This window comes from Parus major, chromosome 10, assembly GCF_001522545.3.
Source record: "Parus major isolate Abel chromosome 10, Parus_major1.1, whole genome shotgun sequence".
Classification (NCBI taxonomy): Eukaryota; Metazoa; Chordata; class Aves; order Passeriformes; family Paridae; genus Parus; species Parus major.
In genome coordinates this window covers 7,754,299-7,780,619 of record NC_031779.1, presented here as the reverse complement: position 1 = coordinate 7,780,619, position 26,321 = coordinate 7,754,299, and the positions used below count along the sequence as shown (strand labels likewise).

The 26,321-nt window shown below is 37.4% G+C and overlaps 1 protein-coding gene across 4 annotated transcripts in view; it reads right to left on the bottom strand.

Moving 5' to 3' along the window:
• Nucleotides 1-9,093: 9,093 nt before the first annotated feature.
• Nucleotides 9,094-26,321, bottom strand: part of WDR72 (WD repeat domain 72) — a 102,352-nt gene continuing 85,124 nt past the window's right edge. For all 4 annotated transcript variants that reach the window (XM_015638966.2, XM_015638965.2, XM_015638969.1 and 1 more), the window contains 2 exons: nt 18,155-18,253; nt 9,094-12,383 (listed from right to left, as the gene is read on the bottom strand). In XM_015638966.2, the coding sequence (XP_015494452.1) occupies nt 12,328-12,383; nt 18,155-18,253 (155 nt within the window). In that variant the 3' untranslated portion in view covers nt 9,094-12,327. The remainder of the gene's footprint in view (nt 12,384-18,154; nt 18,254-26,321) is intronic.

Here is a 26,321-nt window from a genome sequence, read left to right as displayed (position 1 = left end):
GTGCTCAGCAGATTCTTTACTGAGAGCTTCAAAGCAGGCAGAGAGAGCAGTAAATGTTGTCTTTGTATGTATGAATCTGAAAGCCTCAGTTAAAATTCACCATTTATGTTTAAAGGGTTAAGAGTCAAATGATCTCTCCTAACACAGCCAACACATATTATAGCATTCATTCATAAATGCAAGCAGAATGTCATAGAAACTGGAAAACATAAAGATGGAAGAGGGCAAAATATGCAGAAAGCTCTCCTATCCCCCTATGGCCTGAAATTTGCTCAGGGTATTATACATGTGATTAGCAACTGTCTGTCAACTAAAGGAAAAAAAACTTGGGAAATTTAAGAAGGATATGGTTTTTACTGAAGATGCAGTAGTCAAATATTAATGAAATATAAAAAACAGCATTGTAAATTTCAGCCTGAAAGATGAAGACTTTGAAGAAGAAAATAGGGAAAATGAGTGTTAGGATTCTTCTATCTTTTTTTTGTTGGCATGTTTGCTAAGACCTGCCTCATAATGGGTTAACATTTCAAATGTGAAGCCAAGTCTATCAATTGTATTGTTGTGGTCTGATCACCAGGACCAAAATGAGACACATTTATCTTTAAAACACCTCTATGAGTGCTAAGCATATGTGTGTATATGAAAGAATAGAAGAGTTTGATGAGGCAATAGTATTGATTATGAATGGACATGGGCTAATACACATAAAAAGATTGGTGTGCAATACATATGTGCAGAGGGAAGAGTTAGGCATTGCCACAACCATTCTTTCTGCAGCCCTAGAGCTGACATATCCTAATATAACTGCAATCTTCACTCTTAAAATAGGACTTAATATGGAATATACAGTAGTGGATACAAATAAATGCCTGCACATACACATGCTGTACACATATACAAAGCATGACCCAAATACTTTGGAATCAGCAAACCTGTTTTAGTGGGGCCACGGCAAATAAATGTGATGTTCTTATTATAAATTTGCAATTTTAAATTTTAATGCATTTTAAAAACTTAGTAAATATTTTCATTTAGTATCTCTAATAGGATATATTTCACACCTTCACATATAAGTTTCATAAACCAGACATTCATCATAAGCATGCATAATTTTGTCTCTCTGGCCACAGGATTTTCTGGATTTATGTGCAGGATAAACTCTGATAGTCTATTCACACCCTGCATTCTTAAGATGCCACTCAGAATATCTCATAGTGAATTCACAGTTATTGCTGTTTCTTTAGACTTCACTCTACAGCTTATTTCAAAAGCACAATGAAACTTCTTAGGAGAAGGAAAATAACATTTAATCTCTTAATATAATGAGCAGGTATATGAATCAGTTTACCAGCATTTGTCCCATTAAAGAAATATAGGAGCTTAGTTTCGAAAGGTCAGTAAGTTCTGAAACACTCTTGATTCTCTTCCTTGTCTGTAGCTGAGGAAGAGCAGAGACCACTTTATTCTCAGCAGTAAAGTAGTTCTCTCTACTTAGCTAATTTCCCCCCACACTCTGTAGTTCACTGGTGACATATGCTCAATGCTTCCCCAGGTTTAAAGAAAAAGGAACTCACATTTTTCCAAAGAGCCAAGACCACAGAGGAGATGAAATATAAGATAAAGTAGTAACATTGCAGTGGAGTGAACCCAAATGGGACCTTGATTTTTTTAAGGTGACATATTACAGACATAAACCTGAGTTGGAGAGATCAAATCTGTATCAGCAGCAAGAGCTAAGCTCTCCAAAATCTAGCACGGCTCAGATCTCCTGGCTGGGCTTGCTCACATCCTTCTGTGAGAAGAAAACGTAATAGGAAACTCTAGGAAGAACATGTATTTTCAGCTCCATGATTTGATTAATATTGGTAGAGCACTTTCTACATTACTCATATTGCATAGCATGCATTTCTCTTGAAAAGGATTCAATCCACTTTTATACTGACTTTTATCACATTCAGGAATGCAGGAGTACTATGCTTTTCATACATTCCATCATCCTGTGCATACCCTTTGTTTATATATCTGTAATAGCAATGTCCCTCAGACAGTTTTCTGGCAATAAAGCCAACTGCCAGTAGAACTGAAAGTAAATTTGAGTGAAAAATTATTTTACCCTCCAGAAAAGCACGGGCATGTTCAAACACTTCCTATCAGGCATGGTCATCAGGAGTGTATTAGTTGTTGTAGGTCAAGAACATGGAGATTGTTCCATCATTTTATCAATTTATGTAATTTTCCATACCTGAGAATGTTACCTCACTCTAATTTACCAGTTCAGATACAGCATCTGTTTCTACAGTCAACTTACAGTGAGTCATATCTGCTCATATAAATACATAGCTATAGTACTAAAACCATGAAAAAGAATACCTCATAAATAGCTCATAAGGAAAAATAGATTAGTACTTAATTTCACAGTGTTGGGCTCAATAGACCAAGGTTGTCAGAGAAGCGCAGTTATAGATTAGTTACGCCCATTTTTCTCCTATAAAATTTTAAGCATTTTATTTTCATTATTACTTATTTTCTAAGGATAACTCCAGACAGCAAGGTTTACTAGTGTGATTTAATTAGTAGAATTTCATTCATTGGTAGCATTTCAACTGATAGCTCTGAGAACAGAAAGAGAATAGAAGTGCTCTTGCTGGGAAGGAAGTGTCTGAGGGCAGAGGAGGATGAAGTATCTGCTGGGCTTTTTCTCTGGATGCCACTGCAAAGTTTTAGCCATGGACTGCCACAGAGGACCTTGTGATAGCTTTCACAAGAACAGTTCAATGCATTTCACTTAGTTGTCACTTTTTTCAGAAACAGTGTTGTGCAATGGCAGTGGTGTGGAATAGAAGCTGAATTTCACTGTAGAGATAGCTACATTTCAGTGGTGGGTGAAGTGATCCCAGCAGACTTTGTAAAGCACTTTGAGATTCTTACAGATGAAAGGTGCTATATAAATGTCAGGTATTGTTATACACCACTTAGGAAAAATGTTCCCATTATTCGTCTGGATTTACTGTTGAGCATTTAGAGATAATCGTCATTGCTGATAATAATAGTAAGAACAGTATCTTGAACACTGCAGACACTGCAGATTGTCCTGTATTCTACTGGCCTGTAGCAGGAGGTTGCATACTGATAAGAAGGAGGAATTTTTTGATAATGTGATTATAGAGAACAAGCTATTTTTCATATTATATGGTCAAAGTGCAGCAGTCAGTTATTTACATGGCTGCATCATTTACAGCCCAGGACTATTGAAAAGACTCAGCTGAAAGGTAAGCTGCTTTCATGATGATATTCAAAACAATATAGTATAACATCTCTCTGTAGAAGGGCCATTTGTTTTACTGTATAACCTCTCTATACTTGTCTAAGTTCTGCTCATTCATTTTATTAATAGATTTTATTTAAATGCATGATGGATGTTTCTAACAATGCTTACCCAAGCTCTGATTAGAATTTGTTAGAGGGATTTCAGTGTTTATCTTAACATGAGCACCTTTGGATTTTGGTGTTTTGTTTAGGGTTGGGGGGATCACTTCATTTTAGCATAACGGAGTTCCAGATGTAGTTCAGTATGAATTTTAACAAGAGTGTAAAAGGCAGATGGCATTTGCCAGGTAATTTCAGCAGTGCACTAACAGATCAAATGATCTTTATAGTACTGGAAAACAAACCTGCCCCAGCAATTCTCTTAACTGAGTAATACCTGAATATAAAGAAACTCACATTTCCCTTTCCTCTTCTGCTTCCCAGTCTCTCCTCTCAGATTTCTGTCTTCCAGTTGGGGTATGTCATTAACCTGCAGGCTCTGTCCCTGCCTCATTATCTTCTCCTGAACATCTGACGGAGGCAGAAGTGAGGCTGTATTAACCCACTGATTGCTGCTGACCGACTGATGCCCCTGAGCCCTTTTGGAAGCAGCTTTGGATGAATAAAAGCTGCTGGAGAATGTGGTCCAGGACTGACTACTGGCTAAGTATAGGAACAATCTACAGTGGGGATTCCTTTTATTAAAACCTTGGCAAAACCTTTGTGTGGAAGGGAGCTGAATCTATCTCGGAAAAAGGCGTGCAAGCTTCCCTGCTATTCCCAATGTCTTTTAGTCTTTACAGAAGCTGTAAAAACATTAAAATGCATAGAACTACCTCCTCTCCTTCCTGCTAGCCAGCAAAGGCATTTTCCCAGCTAATCCAGAAAAATTACCCCCTGGAGAAAGACTAAATGCTAAAGAAAACTTAATGTTGCTGAGATTCCTTTTACAGTCCCATACCCTTATTAAAAATGCTACATGAGAGCTAAATGCTCACATCAGTGTGAGTACTGTACCCAATACCTGCAGGATTGTATTTATGGCTCTATATATCCTATGCAAATTCCCAGAAATTCCCAGTCTTCCTAGAGTATTGACATTTACACCCACCTTGAGAGCACTGTTCAGAATTATCATAAAAGATCAGAGTGCAGCTTGGAGGCCAGTGTTAATCATAATTTGACCATGCTTGTATATTTACTCTAGATAATAGAGTTTATTTCTTCTTATTTTTCCTTTTGTTGCTTTTACCTTGGTCTCTCCCTGTGGAAGTTTAACTATCTACACTGACTATCATGGGAGGAAGAAAAAAACTCAAAATTCTGGAAAAAGTCTGCTAGATTTTTCCCACACACAAAGGAAAACCAGCCAAATAGGAGGAACAGAGATTAGCATCTATAGATTAAGGGGAGTAACACAGGATGCTACATGTTCCATGGGCTAAGCAAAAATTTAACACCAATTATATGTGATTAAGGACTTACACAAGAGAAGGCATTTTAAAATGAAAAATCTAGAATGAAACCTGTGAAGTACTTATGCAATTGGTCAGACATGTGACTTATGAGGAAAGACATTTCTAAAATCTCATGCAAAAAAATCCACAGAGCTTAAGGTTTACTCTAACAGTATCATAAATTCTCCTCACACACAGGGTTAGTACAGGAGAAACCAAAAGCATGGCATGTCTTTCAAATATTGACTCTATTCAAATGAAGTAATATTTAGTCAAATAAACATATATACAGAGTAGGACACATGCTCATCGTATGATAGGTGGTAGATCCATCTAACTCTTCCCAGAGATTTCTTTGTGGAAACCACCAAAGAACCTCTGTAATTTAATCACTGGCTGCTGCAACTGGCTGCCTGCCTGTTAATTGCTTGGACAATACCCAAATTGTCAGACCAAAAGACCACCCAGTGATTCATTGGGCTGTCACTTCATATAACCAAAGCAACAAATATAAGAAAGAGAGCCCGAAATGAGTCTTGTGATGTCTTCTCTGATATTTTCTCAGTATCCAATCTGTTAAAATTGTTCATCACCTTCTTTAAAAAGCTTGAAATGTTATTGCTGCAAATCTCAAGTTCCTAAGGAGCAGTTATACTCCAAAGTGATTCTGCAAAAATATGTCTAAGGAAAGCCTTTAGTTCTAAGAGTTTCTATATCATATTACTCAGGTGATTTTGCTGCTTAAGCCTAGTAAGTTTGGGCAGGGATAACGAAAATCTACCAACATTTTTATTATGGAATTTTGCTTTTGTATTAACTTACAAAATGCCATGACCATCCTCTTATACAAAACTGCTCCAGTGTACTACACAGAGATAACACTAACACTGTGACAGTTATTTTAAGGTCCTAGGAACTTTTAAAATATATTTTCATTATAGGTTATGAATAATCAGCACTGACTTGAATTCTAAATGTATCCTTGGTTGCAATGCATAGAACTGTCCCATAACTACACTGAGTATATTTACCAGTGAGCTAGAGGGAAGGTGAAAAGATATTTTTTATTACCTAATCAGTGGCATAATTTTAAAAATATAGGACAAATAGTGGATTTGAGAGACATTGAAGCAGCTTTCTGACAAATATCTGCTCAGTGAAATGAAATCTAAGATTGATTTAATGGATGCTATGAAGTGAGAAGTAAAACCCATCAAATCTTCAAACTATATCCTAAAAGCAGCAAGAATATATTTGCTTTCAGCCTGCATTAGTCTGGAAGACATTTAAGAAGAGAAGTGCTTTTCCCATTAAAAATGTCCAAGGCATTGTACTCAACAAATGTAGGAGAGACAAAAGCTAGCTGCCCCAGTGCCTTGATGCAACACATGCCCAGTTCCTGCTCTTTTCTCATCACTCATCTACTTTTACTGTTGTCACACATTTTCTCAGCCAAGAATTCCTGCTTTCCCTTTGTAAATCCTTTTCCTAAAGCAGTAGTTGAAGAGTGCTGTCACTCCAGGACATGTATCACATCCATACCATAGCCCCATTAGACATTAGAGGATTGTTTGGTCAGAGCCCATCCACTGAGGCAGGGTGACAGAGCCTCCCATGTGGAATCCTGGCCTTTGCAGACTGCCTGACAAGCAGAGGATGATCCCCTGTGCCAAGAGTTTCTATTTCTCTCCACAGAGCAAGGGCATCACAGGGATATCAGTTCCCTTTTCTCTCCCAGCTTCTGCAGAGGGTTAGAACAGACCTGCCCAAATCTGCAGCTGTGGCAGTTGGATGAGATGGCTCAGTGCCACAGTCTGCCCACTTTCCCAGTTATTTTAGCTGATCCCACACTCAGTGTGGATTAAACTTCCACTCAATGCACCCTCAGACAGGATCCTATGGAATCAGATATGTTGTCCATAGGATATTTCATCTTCCCCTTCAGCTGCTACTCATTTAGAAGTATTGAGGGAGCTAGTGCTGGTGTACTTTGTATGACAGCTCACTGTAACACTACTGTTTGCCCCCAGCATTTAAACAGCATTTATTTTCTAGTTCAGGGCACTAACATCATTATGCTTTCTTGTGCTAGTCTTCCCTCTGTGCACAGTTCCATGTGTAACACCTGTTTTTATCTCTGAGGGCCTGGAGATGATCCCTCAAAGTCTCCCTGAGGTTTCAGCTGATGCTGCAGAGACTAAGACTGCTAGACAGCTTTGACTCTGGGTCTGTTTTGCTGCTTCTCTTTCAAAATCTCTCTACTTCTTGGCCAAAGTAAATGTCAGTGCAGACAGTTCTATACTATGCAGAGATGAAGATATTTGGACCCTCAAAATATTTTTTTCCAGATAATTCATGTCACTTTCTGCAATTGCACTGCAATTAGTAAAACCTATAGCACAAAATCCTACACTGTGTATCCCACTACCTTTATCTGTCCTTTCTCTTTGTATCTTTGACATGGATGTCCACAGTCAACAGCTTTCCTACCCATGCTGCTGCTCATTCTGCAAGGAAATACAATTTTGAACTTTCTGAGTGTCTTGCAACCTAGTGCAATAGGAAGAATTCTAGAAATTAAATATACAGGGGAAAAAAAGTCAAAATGTAGAGAAAAATAATAGTGACAATTATACTAATACACACAGCTATGACTTACTGTCTTTTGAACACTGATATTATGAAGATTAAAGCTTCTTTAGAGACATATGTTACTAAACTGATATCCATCTTTAATCAGGCTCTGAGTTTTGTCTCAGCAATAATATTCTTAAACATGTTTTTTTTGAACAAACTGAAGAAAAAGCTGAAGTGAATTTCAAGGCTTGAGTGCTGCTGCCATCTACATGGCAGGAAGACTATAAACCAAAACAAACAACAAAAATCTGTATGTTACATTTACTGGTCAGAGCTATAAGTCTGCAGATCAGTGTGATGATAGAAAATACAGATCTGAAACTGAACAGGATCTTTTACTACCTTCAGTTTCTGTGTGGAAAATTCATGATGGTTTTGGATATGATTTCCCCACATCCTTATTATGAAAAAGATCACACATTATTTAGATAAAATTTAAGAATAAATAAGGAAAATATCACTATTTCACTAGTTTTGGATATTATTAATATTTTTCTGATGAATATTATGTTTTCAAATGCCAAAAAAAAAACAAAGCAAACGAGAAAGAAAGAAAATCTGCCAGCTGATGTAAAACTGGAGGCACTAAGATACTAAATGAAACAACATATACTACTTATATATACTACTTACTCCAGAGAGGCTATTTTTCACAACTGTCATATTGAGAGTATTGCAGAGGAAGAAACACGGTTTTTATTGCTATATTTGCACTGCACAATGTAAATTCAGGCAGCAGAACTCTGTACTCTGAAGTTAAACCTTCTTGAAATACATGAAAGAAAAAGATAAATGTAATTAAATTTGTACTGCTTAGAAATTTTGTCAAATGCAGTCTGCTCTAAAAAAACTTTGCAGATATTTGCTAAGTTTCATAATCTTTGACATTGTTTAGCAACTTGCAGTGCTTCACCTTGGCAGCTCTGTTTGTACTCACCCATCACAGCCACATCCATCAGAAGACAGGGAAGGTGTTCTTGCTGTGACGTGCCTCTGTCCCACAGCACAGCTCTCAGACACACTTTAGACTTTCCAGCAGGTGTCATTCAAGAAACAAACTTCCCGTGGGCGCCAGTAAGACAATCTTGGGTTATTGTGTGAATTTTATGTTGCAATCAAGATCAGAACTACTTCTCCAAAAGTAAAATAGATGCATTTTCAGTTTGGGGATCTATAAATTCAAATGATACCCCAACTCAAATGCTAAGAGTAGTGCTAAGATCTTTGTCTAGCAGTTCAGTCTATATATTCAGTGAGGAAGGAAAAAGGGGAAAACCAGTCCTTGAAATTCCTCTGCATCCTTTTCTCATCCAAGAAGCATGGCCAACAAAATCCAGAATCCATTTCAAGAAGCAGGACTTAGTCTTCACAGATGTGGGTGCAATATTCAACATGGCTCTGGGATTTGTGCTGGAGCTCACTGTCCTGTCTGCCTTCAGAGAACTTGATATTTCAAAAGGAGTAAAATCCTGGGCAGAGGTAATGCTGCTTACTGAACTGTCCCCTTCTTTTCTGAATTTTCAATGCTTCAGCTCAGTCAGACTTGCAAAACCATTTCCCTTGCTAAACTGCTGCTGTTTGGAGCCCCATTACATAGTGGTTTTGTGAAAGTGTCACTTTATTTCAAACACTGAATCTCATTAAGTCCCACGCCAATGTGCTTTGGATTAGGGAAGGGCATTACTCCACAAAATACAACCCCAAAATGGAAGCAGTTTATTATAATGATCAAATTTAAAATACATATTTTAAAGAGATTTCAAAATATAATGTTTGGATTTGGAAACATAAATGAACAGTTCAAACTTTAGGGAGGTTTCCTGACAGAAATCTAGAGTTAGTGACCATTCAGTATGACCAGTCAGACCAAGTGTGAATTATTTGGAAAACGCAAAATCTCACAAATATTAGATATGCTGAAGAGTTTTGATTTTGTCTTACACTAAAGCATTAAGTGCCTTTTAATTTTTAAAAAAATAATATAATGAATTATGAATGTAATGTAAAAAATGCTTATAGGATTTGAAAGCCAAAAGTCTATGTTTAAGTAAGAACCCTGCACATAGCACCCTAAACTTCAACTTCATGCTCATTTTTGTGTGAACTGTCCCACATTTCCACTCTGGATTGCTTGTACCTCCTCTCGTCTTTTCACTGAGGCCAGTGCTTGCCTTGACACAGCCTGGGCACACAAGAAGTAGTGCAAACATAAATGAAGAGACACAGAAGTCTGAGGGTGGAGTGGGGAAAAATCCCCCTGACTGTGAAACCATACCTTGAACTGTACAGGTCACTGGAGCCTGTGACTTCTGTATGGGAAAAAATACAAGCCAAACCAAAACACCAAATTCCTTAAGCAGTTTAGGTATTCATGAGACTCTTACCCCATATTTAAAATTTAAACAACTACTCAAAAATATTAGCCTACTATTCCTTTTGACAGGATTCCTTCAGAATAACACAATAGAAAAAGATATTCTTAATTGCCTTGGGACTTTGTTGTAAACTCCATCTCCTTTAGCATGAAAGAAGTGATACCTCAGACCACAATCACAAAAAATGCTTCTTCAGTTTGGCTTACAAGAAACTGTCACAGAAAGTTAATCTGTATTTGTGTATTCAGCTCTGAAATTGTCACTTTCTTGCAAAAAAGATTTTTCTGAGTTCATTGTGAGCACATATAATAAAGTTGGTTGTTTGAAAGACATCCAGAAGACAAGGGGAATATATTTGCTTTACTGGGAAATAAATGTACCTAATAAAAAAGTTCCTGCTTTACCTTACTGATCCTGTATTGATAATTAGCACAAAGCACGCACAAGCATGTGCCAAACACCGCTCATCGCTGCACAAACCATTCCAGCGGGCTGGCTGTATTGGCAGGCTGCTGATGTGCACTGCTTTGCAGAATTAAAGACAAGCAATCAAATATCATGTTGCACAAATGTAATTGCTACTACAGCAGTACTGGGTGTTATGGACAATGCCAATTCCTTGAGCTATGAGACCTCCTTGAACAAATCCATTTTTGAAATTTCTAGATGAAAGAGTTTTCAAAAAATTTGTTATCCTGGCCCAAGTGAGTAGATGCTGATGCAAAGCAGTGATGGCTCTTGTGAACAGAGTCTTTAATGTCCATGGAAGAGACTGCTGCAACAACTGGATGTGGTTGTTTATATGGAAGAGGAGCAAAAGAGGAAGATGGGTCCATCCTTTGTTTGCAATTTGTTCTACTCTCTGCAAGGTTCTTTTTACTTTCTTGATGTTTGCAACTCTCATTCAGCCACAAAATTAAGAGGAGGATATATGTCAGCTAAAGACATGTTCTGCTCTCAGTTGTGGAGTGCAAGTATAAATACATCAATGATAATATTCCACACATCCAGCATAAGAAATGCAAGAATGAAGCCATAGCACTCAATATTCAGTCCCCATAATTCAAACACCACCATATATGAACAAAAGATACATTTTAGAGAGGAAAACTCCTTCTATGAACAAGGAAAGTTGTTTCTGAAAAATACCAAATGTGCTGAAACCATTGACTTTTCTGCCCAAATAAGCCATTTTTCTTCATGGTATTCACAGTCACAGAAAAAATAACATTAATTATCTTTATCTTCTCTGGATTGCAGCCAAGTTGAATTACATATTCTTTAGCTGAATAAAAACTGGGATGCTTCTCACAATGCCCTTCCACCACCCAGTGTGTCAGAAGATCATACACTGCACTGCACTGCGGGACATGGACTTACAGCATATAAAAAAACAGAAGGAAGAAGCTTTCACATCTGCTTCATTCAAACCATATTGTAGCAACAAAAAACAGGTTTTATCACTCCTGCAGCCCCACAAGACAAAAATGAGATTCATTGGCAGAGAATCTTTTCACATTGAAGAAACATTGACTCTCCTAGTTAAGGGATCTTATGGCTAACGTGACAATTAGAAGGGATAACTCAGACCAGGATTTTTCCACCATAAGGTCCAGATCCATAAGGAGCATCCTGAAGATCCTTTGCCTTGAGTAGCACTCCAACTATTGGCAACAAAGAAAGTGAGCTTACTGCTCTGAGCAGCCATTATTTGATAAACCAGCTTAAGTCCCACAGGATATAAGGTGATAAATGGGTATAATAAGCCACATATATTCTACAAATATAACAATATCTTTTTTTTTAGGAAAAAAAAAGTAAAAAAGGTATAGCTGCTTTTTCCAATGAAAACAAATTGATATTCAATGAAGTACATAATTTCAGAAGAGGACCCCAATGGGCTTCTCCAGTTCCGTACTGGAACTGCAATTTTACAGTTGACGGTAATGGTAGTATTTAGAGAAAAGGAAAATTTGCATTCTAGACATGACCAGATTTGTTATCAATTTCCTATTTTCTACTGTGCACAGATTATTCTTTGTATTTTAGTTATTCCTAAATTTTTCATGTTTAATTCAAATTGTAAATTTCTCTTTTTAGTGAAAACAGGAAATTATTTGAAATGCATTTGGTTTTACTCAGTGTTAAAGTGCTTTTGGTAAAAAAATTCAGAAGGATAGAGAGAGAAAAACTGAAATTTGATGTATGTAAAACAATACTAAAATTGATATAATTGTTAATGGCAATCAAAGTTGTAAAGATCACTACATAAACAAGTGAATGCTATCTAAAAATTAAGAGTTAAATTTTCTATTACAAAACTGCTCAAATTTAGTTGAATACATGTAAATCTATTAGTAATGGAAGTATGAATTGAAGCCAATAAATCAGCCAAAATAAGTTGATCTTATGGAAGGCATTTCTTCTGAAAATGAATTGTGAAAGGTACTGTAATAAATACAAAAAGCGATTTCATGTCCACCACACCAGATATGTCCTGTTTTTGGCTGTCCTTCGTCATCTTCCAATTCCTTCATCTCAGCAGGTTTGTTCTAACACACCTTACAGGAGCACACCTTAGATATCCAGGGATGTGGCTTCATGTCATCTGGAAAAGAAATGCACAATTTCTTACTGATTCACAATCTGAGGCTTAGTTATTTTACAATATGAAGTAATAGCTGGGATTTTGTTACTAAAATATGTTATTTACAGTATTTTTATAGAGTAATAAACACTATAGTTTTTGTAACAGAATAAAAAACTTTTAGCACCCTCATAAAAGGTCCAGAAATCTACTTCCAGAAGACTGTTCACATTATAACTGATATACCACAGGAAGCAGTATGGAACCCAAAACAGCTCAAGAGAATTTATGGCATTCCTCAACACTCTTCTCCTGCACTGATTTCTGCTTCTTCCTTTCTTTTGTTTTAAAGGAAGGCGCTCCAGTGGATTAGCAAAAAGATAATTTCTTTTTTAAATTAATGGAGTTTTATGTTTCCTTTGCAAAAATAACTGTCAAATAATAAATATTTTCTCCTAGCAGAAATAATCATACAATAGCTGTAAGCAGAAGTAATGTTATATTTTCTGTCAAGGCATTTTAAAATTCCATAGAAAAGCTTTCAATCATCAATTTTGAGCTTCATGTTTTCTTTTAATTTGATGTACGGTAATATTTATAACCTGAATTTTAAATTTTTGAAATACTGCTCAAACAAGTACCACCACACTTTCCCTGAGTATATGAACACAGAGAAAGCAGTACACATTATTTTATTGCAGTACAACGAATATTTTGTAAATTTATCATATTATCTATGACCTTTTTGTCTATCTGTGTCATAGACACAGAGACATATGCATTTTCTTGATGACTATTAGGCAATCTTCTAATTTTATAGTTTAATTTGCTATTGAAAAACAAAACCAAAAGCAAACAAAAACATCACAAATCAAACCAAACCATATGGGTCTTGATTCCAGTAACCCAGAACACTGGTAGGACATGACACTACATCTACTGCAGTGAAATTATAATTAATACATCCATGCCTACACTGGAAATTCCAGAACTTCTTTCTGGAATATTCCTGGGCACTGACATTTTATGAACAGCCCCTGGGCCATCAGTGCCTGTGACCAGTGGGCTGCCCCTGCATTGCATCTTCGTCCTGCTTCATGCATCCTCACAAGCAACAGTCTCCAGCACCCCATTCCCAGGTCAGTCCTCATTTACTGCCTCCTGCTTTCCATGAGGATGCAAGCACAGAAAATCATTATTTTCTAGGGTGCTTTGTACCTGGAAATTTACTGGATATTTCCTTTTCAATTCTGCCTGTGTTCTGATCAACAGCCATAGAGGTGACACTGCCGATTTTAAAAACACCCTTCAGTGGATGGGACTTGGAGCTGGTGAGTATTTGATGCAGTAATTGTAACTTGCCTGATAACAAGATAGTCACACTTTTAGTGCTGTATTTTTAAGCACAGTGTGGCTAATAAGAATCTTCTGTTCTTCTTACACTTTTATTTCTATTTGCTACAGTTCTGCCTCTCACACACTATATTTCAGGGACAGTCAGAGACCTTTCCCATCTCTGTGCCAAGGTCTCTATATAGGACAAGCAATTAAGAAAGACTGTGAAAACTGCTTGGATATCCATATTATCTGTTATGCACCCAGAATTACATTCTGTCCTGAAAAGTGGAAAATTGAAGAGAAAGAAAATTTATTATGTGCAATGGTTTTGGAATGAAGGGACAGGAGAGATCATGAGCTGCAGAAGGGACCAGGCAGAGACTGTCTCATACCTAAGCCCATAAGTATACAGGGGTTTTACCATTTATGTGCTTTCTATCCAAAAGATGGAAAACACTGTACTTTCCATCTACAGCTTCCAATTCAATCTCCCATTATTGAGGCTCAGTTTCCCTCTATTTCCAAGTGAAGTAATAGTCTATTTCCTACTCTACAGCAACGTGTCTTTTGGGGACTATAAGAGGGAAGAAGCATCTGTGTCTACGTGGTGATTCTTGTGATTTCAGTTCAAGTCTATTCCCTTTTCCCCACAGGACCTGCACTTGCAGAACCCTCCCTAGTGAGACTGCCCCACATATGAAAGCTATGACACCTCAAGCTGTGTTTAGCCAGCCCCACTACAATCCTTTTAGATTTTGACTAAAAAAAATTCAGAGCATTTTCAATCCCCTTAGGAACCATTTCAAGCAACTCCCTTTGGACAAGCTGATCTGCATCTGGGGATGTAAATTTTCCACCACTATTTGTACAAGAAAAATCAGACCTAGAAGTCTAACTAACACATCCATGGACACTCATTTTCAGCTTCTTTTCCAGTTTCCTTAAATGTGGAAAATTTGTCCAGTAAAATGAAAAACTGTTAGGAATATTTATTTAAAGAAAGGGTCACTTTAAGGGATAGTGCATTCTTTATGGGAGATTGATATGATTAAAAGTCAAGTTCTACAGAAAACTGTTGCAAATCTTATCTGATTATTACATTCAAGGCCAGAGCAGAGACAAGTTTGAAAAGCCAAGGCTTTGCATGTCAAACAGGAGTAGTCCTCAGCATGTGGGGTAAAATGGCAGTGATAAACCTACTATTAGGCATCTGGGAGAGAAGCCCAGCATCTCCTCTGTGTGGGGCCTAAAATAGACATGAGGCACTATCACAGATAATGGCAGCCTGTAGCCACATGAAGGGAGAAACTAAAATCTATTTCACTTAGACAAGAAACTGCAGTCTGATATTTACCTGTGTCCATCACTTGTGAAAAGTGTTTACTGTGAATTATCCAAGAGAAAAGTGCAGGTTGAGGGGTTTCATTACCTATCTGAGAGTAGTTCAGATCACACATTAAACACAAGAAATCACAGGTAAATCTTGGATTGGTGTCTTGGGTAGTCAAATGGATTCCTGCTATTCATCTGAGTATCTTTCTCCTACAATTGCTGGAGGCCCACATGCAGAGCAGTGAGAACATGTGCAGACACAGAATATGTGAAAGTAAAACAGAGTAAGTTTAATGTGATTTTTGAAAACAAAGATCACTTTGAAAATAAAGCTCATTCTAATGTCAAGGAAAGAGACTGCACCTTTCACCAGCAAAAACCACAATGTACAGATAGATGTGTTAATGGCTCCTCTACAGCCTTCCTGAATCTGGTAGAAGTTGTAATGAAGAACCCTTTCTAGGAATAGTTGGAATTCCTTCCAGGTATATTGCCATATTTTCACCTTCACCTCATCAGAAGAGATAATAAAATAAATATATTTCTTAACATCATTTTTATATTTCTTAACATATGAAAAGTGAAGCAAAAGAGACTTTTTACAGATTTATTAATAAAAACTTATAAATTAAGTTTGCAAGTTTTCCCAGACTTTAAATATGTGTGAGAGAGACTCTTAAGTCACAGGTTTCACCAAACCAAATGCTGACCTCCCAGGCATTCTCAGGTTCCATGATGTGAAGTTAAAGCACATGAGAAAATCATAGCCAACTGAATGTCATATTATTGTTTCAATGTTTGCTACTAAAAGTAAATGGTAAGCTTTAAGTAAATGTATTGTGTTACCAAATCTTTCCTTTCAAACAAGCACTTCTGTCAGAAGTGTCTTAATTTCTTATCACAGAATTTCATCCGCACAAGGAGCAATAAATAATTCATGTTCCTAGCTCTTTGTTGTGTGTCCCTGAACTGCACAGAGCTGGAAGGCTGACAGCTGTGTCAGGACAAGCACCAAAGATCTGACATGACAAGTGACTAACAAGTTTCTTTCAGTCTATAGTGAAAGAAGACAATGGCATAAAGTGCAAAAACGAAATCCTGAAACAAAATGAAACTGTTTCTTTCTCTTTACCTAAGTGTTTGCTATGAGCTTATTTCCGACCCATAACCTCTGGTCATTTTATAGTACTGCCCAACCCCCTTTACTCCTCACATTCGCCTGGCCATTTACGCCTGTCCACGGATCAATATGAGCAATTCTTGGAGAAATACGATGTCTCCATGACAACCAAGCCACAAATTCTCAGTGGAAAGCAGTGAGACCAGTAGTGAAATCTCCTGAGGTTTTCAGACCTATAAGACAAGATGTCTTAAAATGCAGGAATGGACAGAAACAAAAGCTAGAGTAATTCATTGTTTATTACTAGTTTAATGATGTCAGATGGACCGATTGGAACTCAGTTTTTAAGTTTGGATGCTTTATCAACATGTATTTTTGCCAGTCAATATTCACCTGCTGACAGGCTTTTATTCTTCCTATTACTTCATATAGATATGCAGTGTGCAGAATTGGATATGTAAGTTCCCATCCAAACAGGTACATTTTGCCAGAGATATTTAATTTAAGGCTAAAATTAGTGTTGTCTTTAAGGTACATTAATTCTCTCCTGAACACTGTAGTGCCACCTTGCTTTAATTCTTTCTCACTTCAAAACTGATCAAATCTTGGACAATCCATATTTTGGCTCATAATTTCTGTTGAAGGGACTGCAGACGGTTTCTGGAGGAGATACTAAACACCACAGATTGTCAAACCTGCCTCCTTTCTGAGTAAATTATCTATTTATTTCTAAATCTCATGCTGATTTCTGCTGGATGACATTGAGTCCAAGTCTATGTGGCTTTAAAATGAATAGAGATTTACAATTCATTGGTTTCAATTATTGTAACATATACTGGTGCTCATTTCTCTGGAAAAGATGAAAAGGGAATGTAGTTCAAATCAGGTATATGACAGTAGTTGAACTCCCAAGGAATCTTGGAAGAGTGGAGTGTGCTGAAATATAATCCCCCAGACATGGGTCCTATCCGGGTTCTGAGATGACTTAGGGGACCTGACATGGATTTCAGACTGCACCCTTTGACTGAAAATTAAATCTCAGCAGTGTTCCTTGGGGAAGGATCAGGGGACTGTTGGCAGCTGCCCCCTGTCAGCACAGACTGCAAGATTTGGAAATCTCTTAACTAAGCTGACAGGCCGCAGAGACGATGAATCAAAAATATGATACACGGATCAGCACACAAAGATGCAGGAGGGTACAGAGAAACCAGATAAAGCAGGAAGGAAAATACCAAGTGAAGAAAGATGTTTAACTCTTTCACTAATGAGGACTATGTGCAGGTTACGTGTGTGGTGTATATGGGTCAAGCTCACAGTTCGCTTAAAAGATCTTAGTATTTAGTCGCATAGAATGTTTTTAATCAGCTGTGACTGGATACAATTTATATTTAATTGTTTCCTTTTGGGATTCATTTAATAAATTTTGTAGATGTTCCATAACGAGAAAGATAATGAAACTACATGAAGATAAATCTTTCGGTTACCAAAAAGGATGCACTTTATGGATGTTCCTGTATTTAGCTGAATCAATGTTAAGAGTCATTAAAATGAAATAATGATTGTGAGCTGATTTAAAGGAAAGAATCAAGCTATTTAATGCCACCAATTTGCTTTCCTCCAGAGATACGGTGTTTGAGCGTCCGCTGCTGCATTCAGCTGCAGAATATACAGTACTTCTAATTTTTCATAATCTCACGCCACCTTCAAAGGGTCAGACATTGTACATATATTAAGTAAGCAGTGTAGTCCAAAAGTAATTATAATGAACTAGTAGTGTCAGCTTTCTTTTTGGTCATAAAGCCTTTATCCTTTCTAAGACCTGAATTCCTGATGAAAGAGGAAAGGATAACAGCTCCACACTGTGACCCCTGGAGGTGACCATTAATTTGACATTGCAGCTGCTAAAAAGGAAACAGCATTACAATGTGCTTTTTTTACAGACCCAAAAGCTGTGTCAGATTTATCACTTGATACTTGGTGGCTGTCTTAAAATGCCTCTCACCTGGACTCTCAGACTCTTCCAAGACACATCTGTCAGGCGTATCCTCCACATCTTGGAAGTTTGCCGAGTTGGAGCTCTTGTCATGCTTCAACACACTGACTGGAACAACAAGGAATAAAAACACAGGGAGGGAGCAATGTAATGTATGCAGAAATCAACACTTCCTGGTTTTCTGCAGAGCCTTCAATGCTGAAGACATAATTTGTAAACACAAATAATAGATTGAAAAAAACTCCAGAAACACAAACTACTTATATGCAGCTACAGGACAGCTGAAAAATCCATAGACAAGAATGCATGCAGGGTGAAACTTGAGGCATCAGCTTAAATGAGGTCCCTTTGAAGTAGAAGACCAAGTTTTTCATTACAGAAACCTAAAATAATAAAATCATTTAGAAGTCATAAAAAACTGCTTGTCTGTTTCACCAAAGAAGCCAGTAAACAACATAAAAAGATCAATTAGATGGTTTTGTAATTACTGGAGTCATTCAGCAAGGAGGGAAATGGTGTATGTTTTAAGATGAAAATATGTTGGATACGAAAAGCTGGAATGTGTAAGAAAATTACTGATAATTCCAAAGTGCAGTGAAACCCAGACTGAGTTGCAGATTAAAGATTACCAAATTTGGTTACATGTTTTATGTATTTGCTAAAATCATTTTCATTTCAGAGCACACAAATATTTTCAGGGAAATAATTACCTCTCTATATATGACTTTTTAATTCACTTGGCTTTTGAACAAATCCCACATAACTGCTCCTGAGCAGAAGAGAGGTACTTCCCTTTTCAAAGTCCATTTCCCTCTCTTCTGCTTCATATCTCTACATGGAGCCACAAATATAGCTTGAATAAGTATTTTAACAATTATTAAGCAGTATATTATAGAATAGCACAGTAAAGACTAGATCTCGAGTTTTTTGTCTGTTAAAACTCTTAGCTGATCCTATTTCCTAAGATAATAGCAGTGGCTAGAAAACATTTCTCTTTTTTGTAATATCTAGAAAACTAAGCAAAGTTCCAAACTTCCAGGGGATGGGAATACCAAGGGCTATGAACAATCTCCGTGTTTGCCTTCTTTTCAAAAGAGGAAATTCATTCCCTTATAAATTTTGATGGATTTTTTCTTCTTTTGACCAAATGAATATTTGCTGAAGGATTATATAATTTAAACACCTATTTAAATTTTCCAAGATTATGAGGGAATCAACAAGGCCTCAGGGCAGTATGCAGACATGAGGAGCTCAAAAGACACATATCCCACTTCAGTGCTCTGTGCTTTCCATGGGCTTGCAGCTATTGATCCCAGGTCACCAAAAGGTTCCATCACTCTTGACTCCTGCAGCTACACAGAGTCTGTTTGCAACAATCAGGGCTTCAATACTATTGTAAAATTAGAATCTTGAAAAGGTAATATTAAAACATAATCAATAATGAAATATGTGATAGTGACAGCATGCATTTCACCTGAAAAAAACAAAAAACCCAGTAAAATTTGCTCAAAAAGTTTGTCTCCGGTAGCAACAAATCAGTATGTAAAACTCCACCCAGGTAAATTGGGGAGTGTTGACTTGATAGTCTGCATGGGGTGAGGTTGACATTGGAGAACAATTACAGTAACAAATAACAAATTTTCTTGCTCACACATAAAAAAGCTACGATATGTAAAGGAAGAAATGGCATTAAAGATGTCTGTCCTTTTCTCTTTTGACAACATTTATATAATTTTCAAATGCACTAAGTGGAGATTCCCCCTTTGAAAGAAAAATTGGAATATACAATTATTCATATTATATTTAAAACCAAAATAATTTTATGCCAAATTCCTAGAACACCTTTTTCTAAAGCAGTTCTTCATACAGTGGAGTCAGCTTCACTGTGCTGAGCAGCAGATTGAGTCATTACAGCTGCATGAATCTTTAAGTCAGAACTACTCTGAAGTAGAATAATAGGAAAATTTCCAACATAGTACCCCATGATGCAAGAGAGAAAACAAGAAGTACAGCTATGCCTTTGAAGAGAAAGCAAAAAATCACAAGACTTGTCTGTTTTGGTCTAATAGTAGTCACCAAAAATTCAGAATCAGCTTTTCAAATTGAATTGCATTGTGTATTTTCATCCAGTCAAGAACTCTTATAGTGAACCAAAGAGGGAAAAGACTTCCACAGCACCAGAATCAGTCCCAGGTAGGAGCTGGCAGAGATTTCTCTTACTGGAAGTCTGTGCTGCAGCTCCTTGCACGGGACTCAGACAAACCTGCTCAAGTGCTCTGCTCCTTCCCAGGCCGTGTCAGCACAAGTCAGACAATTTCAACAGACCAGCAGGATTTTACATCACAGTACTGACCAGTGCTCTCAGTGAAGGTACCAGAGTCAGCTGGGAGGTAACTCAGAGCATAACAAATAAAACCCACTAGAAGCACATCCATACACAGATGAGGCATCTCACAAGGAAGGTGTGAAATGAACAAGAAAGAAAACAAGACAGGATAGAAAGATGTTTGGACAAAGCAGGAGGATTTCCAGTTGATGTAGCTGAGTAGATGCTGCAGAGATTTGGGGAAATCTGGGAGAGGATGGAGTCATTAAAAGCCAAGAAAGACAAAAAATGAGAAGAAAAGAAATGACAGGCAGAGCTGATAGAGCTGAAAAATGCCAAAAAGCATGAAACACCTGCAGTAATAGCTGGTCATTAGGAACAGTTTAAAAGGAGTGGAAAGCAGGGGTGGAAAGGGTTTTCATGGGAACAGAGAGCCAGAACTCTGGACAATTTGTGCAAAAAAGCTGTCAAAGAAGGCAGTTCAGCAAGTGTGAGTGAAGGAGGGAAGTGCTTGTTTCAGAAAACGAGGAGACACTCGTGCAAATAAGGAAAGTCTCCCTCAGCCCTGTCACCTGCTCAGAACTACACACACCTCCCTAGACAAAACCAGGCAAAAAAACTTCACAAGACCCTGGTATATGAAGTTACATAATGAGTGCATGCAGTGAGCAAGAAAGGGACCAAGGCAGAGACCTTCAGATGTTTATTTTCTAAAACATCATGTTATATGCTCAACTGGAAAAGAAAGGTTTCTTAAAAATATCATAGAAGAACAAAGGGAATTGAAAAGTTAAAAATAAGGAAAGTACAGTCTGGCCCAAATAAAGAGTGAAAGTAAAAATGGCATTATGTAATCAAGGAAAAATATAAAAAAAAATCTCAACACTAACACCTACTTTACTACATGTTCTCTTAGGGGAATAGGATTTAATGCACAAATATCAGTAGGAGAAAGAGGGTTCTGAACTGCTTACACTAAACATAAACAGTGCCATCTTTATTCAGAAAACACTCTGTCCTACTTTGGGTTTAAATGGACCTTAAAATTACTTTTGCTTCCCTTTGAAAGGTAATCTCTGTAGTCAAAGTGACATAAATAGAGTATAAATGAGCCCCAAATCTACGAGTCATAAACAAGTTAAAAACCATTTCTGATATTATAACTCCAATAACATTTTCTTTCTATTCAGTGCAGTATCATTTCCATTGTTACACGGACAGTAGAGATTACCTTTGTTAGCATGGAAATAAGGTAAAAGGACATATTTCATTGAAGCAAATGACCTTGAACTTAGCATGTAAAAATGACATAAATCTTCATTGCACAGGATCAATCTTGAGAATTGTAGTATTTTTTTCTGATGCATCTTAATCAGCTCTTAGGACTTGTTTACTGAACTTGATACCCATTCTCTTACATTATTGAAACAGAAAAAGTCATTAAAATAGATATGAGATTTAGAATAGTAAAGGAATGTCATAAGATCATAGTATTTAATGAAACATTTATGTGTCTAGTTTCAAAATATTTCAAGCAATTCCACACAATAAAAACAAATAATTTCCAAAAGGATACCACAGACTGGTGATCAGTCTTTAAAGAACACTCTTTGAACAAACTATTGAAGCCATTCTTTGTGAATATAGCCTAATCACGAAATACAGCAACAACTTATCATGGTGATTTACTTCTACACATTTGGTTCAAACTCTGAAAAGCCTTGTTCCACCCTGGAAATACCCTACACTAAAGTCTAAAACACATGCTCTGCATACCAATTTTTGGAGGGCAGACACACTGGAGAAAGAAACACTGGAGAAAGAAGTTTGCATAACTCAGGCTAAGAAAACATTTAGCATTTTCTGATAAAATGCCTGTGTTATTGATAAGGTGGATTAGTGACTTAAAGACAGTCTGTCTGCAGGGAAAACAAGAACTTATTTGTCATTCAAAACAACAGGACAAGGCAACAAAAATTATTTTTCATTCAAAGATATTAGGCCAGAAAGGATACAGGTGATAAATATATTTAAGGTTCAATATGAAATACAAAGCACCTGAATATATGTAAAACTGCATTAAAAAAAAAAAAAAAAGCTGTAAAGGGAAACAAAATGTTGGCATTTTTAAATTTTTTGTAAATGGATAAAACAACTGTGCTGCAATGTCACTTCTGAGCTGTTTGGCTTCTACAGGCACTTATACCAAAGAAGCTTGATGGAGCCATAAATGCTTTGAGTACTATTTTAAAAGCACATTTCATAGATATCATAAAAATATAATGAAAAGTATAAGAACAGCCATATTTGCTGAGACTAAAAAATATCAGTGTAAGAGTCCAACAACCATAAAATAATACTTTACCAGAAATTTCTCCTAAAGTCCAGTTTGAAACTCAAGGAATTACAAAGAATTTTTTCCCCTCCTGGAATAAACCACAGTAGATTTTTGTTTCACAATTTTCTTCCATTTTTCCTTAAATGTGGAATTTTTGCATGGTTAACATCCTACACTGTAACTCACTTTGACGTGGCAAACTCCATAATTTTATCATACAGGAAGACACCTCGTTTTGTTTGCCTGTCTGTTCCCTGATGGCTTAATGTGCAACTTCTTGTTTGAGAAAAGGCACAGGTCCAAGCCCAGCACACTCTCTCCATGACCCCTGTGGCTGAAATCCTTTGTCTTCTCTCCAGATGCATGGCTCCTAACCTACTTTGCTTTTTCCATGTATTTCCAGACAAACTAAAAGGGTAAGATTATTTCATAAATATTACAAGAAAGGCAGACCATATGATGAGCTGCCAAGAGAAACATCAGCAGGAACTCCACACATCCCAGACACAGGAGAGGCAGGCACTGAGGTGACAGTGTGCAGGTGGAGCTCCCCCTGCCCTGTGATGCTGCCAGGTGATGCTCCTGCCCAGCAGGGTCCCAGCAGGCAGGAGCCTGGCTGGATGGGGATGTGCCCCTGATGGCACCAGTGCTGAGGCTCACTCACAGGTTTTCCAGGTGATACTCCCTGGTATGGTGCTTGCCTTTGTTGCCACAGCAGGAATGCTGTTGACTCATGCTCAGCTTGCAGTCCAGATTTTTTTCCTGAGAAACTGTTATCTTGCTTTTTCTTCCCCATCCTGACTCTTTGCAGAAGACTAATCCTGCCTCAATCTAGATCCCTGTCCTCATCCTTACTGAATTGAACCCTATTTTTTTTCTAGACCATTTCTCAGGCTCTACAAACCAAAAATTCATTTCACTAACAGAAGACATCAGATGCCGCTCATTTCGTAAAGGTTAGTGTCATTTGAAAAAATCTGCACAGGCATATGCAGTTGTCATTTAATTGAAAATGGCTGGTTGTTCTCTTCTGATGATTAAATATCACACTGGCCCAGTTTTCATTACATTTTAATTTAAAAAAGAAAGATGAAGATATTAACCTAGAGAAACACATTATTATTCTGAAGTGAATGCTGCAGAATATGGAAGTTGAAAAAAGCCAGTATGGAACCAGTCAAACTGGAAGGTCCTTTAACTTGAATCCATTACAACAAATGCAGAAGTAGGACCTGATATGACACAGCAGAGCTCAGTTTGCAGGACAACCAATGCTTCTTCCTGGGAAGCCTGAGCTGGCTCTTGCACTTCAAAGGCACCTGCAAACAGAGCCTGTGCTGCTCGCCAAGAACATTTTTCCTTCTGTATGTGAGAAAGGTGTTAACATATCAAAAAAACCCTCCAAAGCCCATTTTCCTTTCTCACCATATCTATAAGGGCAGCATTCCTCCAGACAGAAAAACTGAAATTTTCAGTGATTCTTTTCCCAATATACCTGGAAGTTTTATTCACCCAGAGGGACTTCCCTACTTCTCACAACTAAAATATAATGTCATGTAACAAATTATGCTCTCAAAGGACATCCCATTTTTGTTTCATTAGTGCAATGAAACATTCACTCAATTTTAAAGCAGTTGTCTTGATCTTAGTTGTGATTTATAGCAGATTCTGCCCATGTATTCTGTGTAGTATATATTATAAAACACCTAACTAGTTAAATTTGTCTCTGTGGGTTCTGCTGCAAGAAATAAATTCTTTCCCATAAAATTCTACAGAGCACCTACTGCACAGCTCTGAAGCACAAGCTTCTGTAAAACTTAGGAGGATTTAAAGAAGGAAAATGCAGCCCCAAACTGCCTTTTATAAATTCTTCTATTGTTATGTACTGTTTCTTCTTCTCAATGTCCTCTTCGTCTGGAAAGCCTAAATTTCTCTTTTCCAGTTTTGCTAAGTGTATCCTTTAATCAAATATGATGTGAGACTGAATTATTTGATCAACATTATTTCTCCCTCTCTTATTTTTTTCTAAACAGTAATTGAGAGAAAATAGGGAAGGAAAAAATGGTTACAGAATTAGTAAGGAAAGCCAAAAACTGTTAGTTACTAGATAATCAGTCTCTTTTTTAAAGTATATAGCATTTCCTCGCCTATCCAAACCTCTAAAAATATCACAGAATATGCTGAGATGGAGGGTGCCCACAAGGGTCATCAAGTCCAACTCCTGGCCCTGCACAGGACCATCCCCAAGAATCCCACCCTGTGCCAAACTCATCTTGAGCTGTTTGGTGCTGTGACCACTTCCCTGGAGGCCTGTTCTAGTGCCTGGCCACCAACCACCAAGGATTAAGAACCTTTTCCTAAATACAGCAAAATTCTCCCTGGTTTCTGTAGATCAGACCAATGGTGCTGCAGAGCACACAGTGCAAATGTGAATCCTATCCCTGTGTCAGTAGCACCTACAAAACCAACAAAGAAATACTTCCTATTTTTAAAATTGCATAACTGACAGCATTGACATTATTATTTTCATGATAATAGATTGATTTGGTATTCAAATATAAAATCATTAATCAGGAAGCTTGCAGAGGATTCTAGTTCAATCTATTTCTACAGAGAAATTATTGCTGTAGATTGCATCAATTTGCTTTTAAAACCAAAACAAAAGTGTGCAGCACAGTTATGACACAGACACATCCCTGTGCATAATACGAGTGTTACAGCTTTTATAGTCTTCCCATCTCTCGATCAAAGCTGTCCAAATAGCTTAATCCATGGAAAAAAAAAAAATACACAGAGCCTCTTTATTAACCTCTTCTGGCCAGATTATTGTTATTCTTTTGCATTATGGCCTCGGAGATGTATTACTGATAGGGAGGTAAAGCCAACTGCAGCACAGCATGACTCTGCTGAATGGCTGCTGTAGGAAAGTGGAAGTACTTATTTCCAAGTCATTTCTGTGATGCTCCCTACTGTTAAAATGTTATCTGACTTTAAAAGATTTTCAGTTCAATTGTAAGCAATAAGTAAACTCAAGCAGTACAGAACCGTATACTGAAGAGTTTCACTGGCTGGTCAAACAGGCATTATTCCAAGAAACTAATGTTGTATAGGACTGCTTCCTGGTGGCTGAGACCTCTGATTGGCAAAAGACAGTGGACTTTTCAGTCAGCAAGCTAGTTACCCATGGATGTGGCTCAAGGCTGACACACAGATTGACTGGTTCACACTAATTTACTTCACACAGATTCCATTTATCTCCTAGAAGATCCCCTGGCAGCAGCTTATAATGGCATATCCTAGGATGCCTGCCTGCATGAGTTTTTAAAGCGGCAGAGCTTGATGAATCTAAGTCCAGAAAACAGTTCACAGATTGAGGACTAGGTGCAATCAAAAAACATCAAGTAGCACAGCTGGGACTTGCTAGCTTGCTTGACTGGTTTGAGCAGCTGAGCATTAACTACGCTTGCTTTCCTGCTGGCAGCCCTGTGTCACCAGGACAAATCGGAGCACTG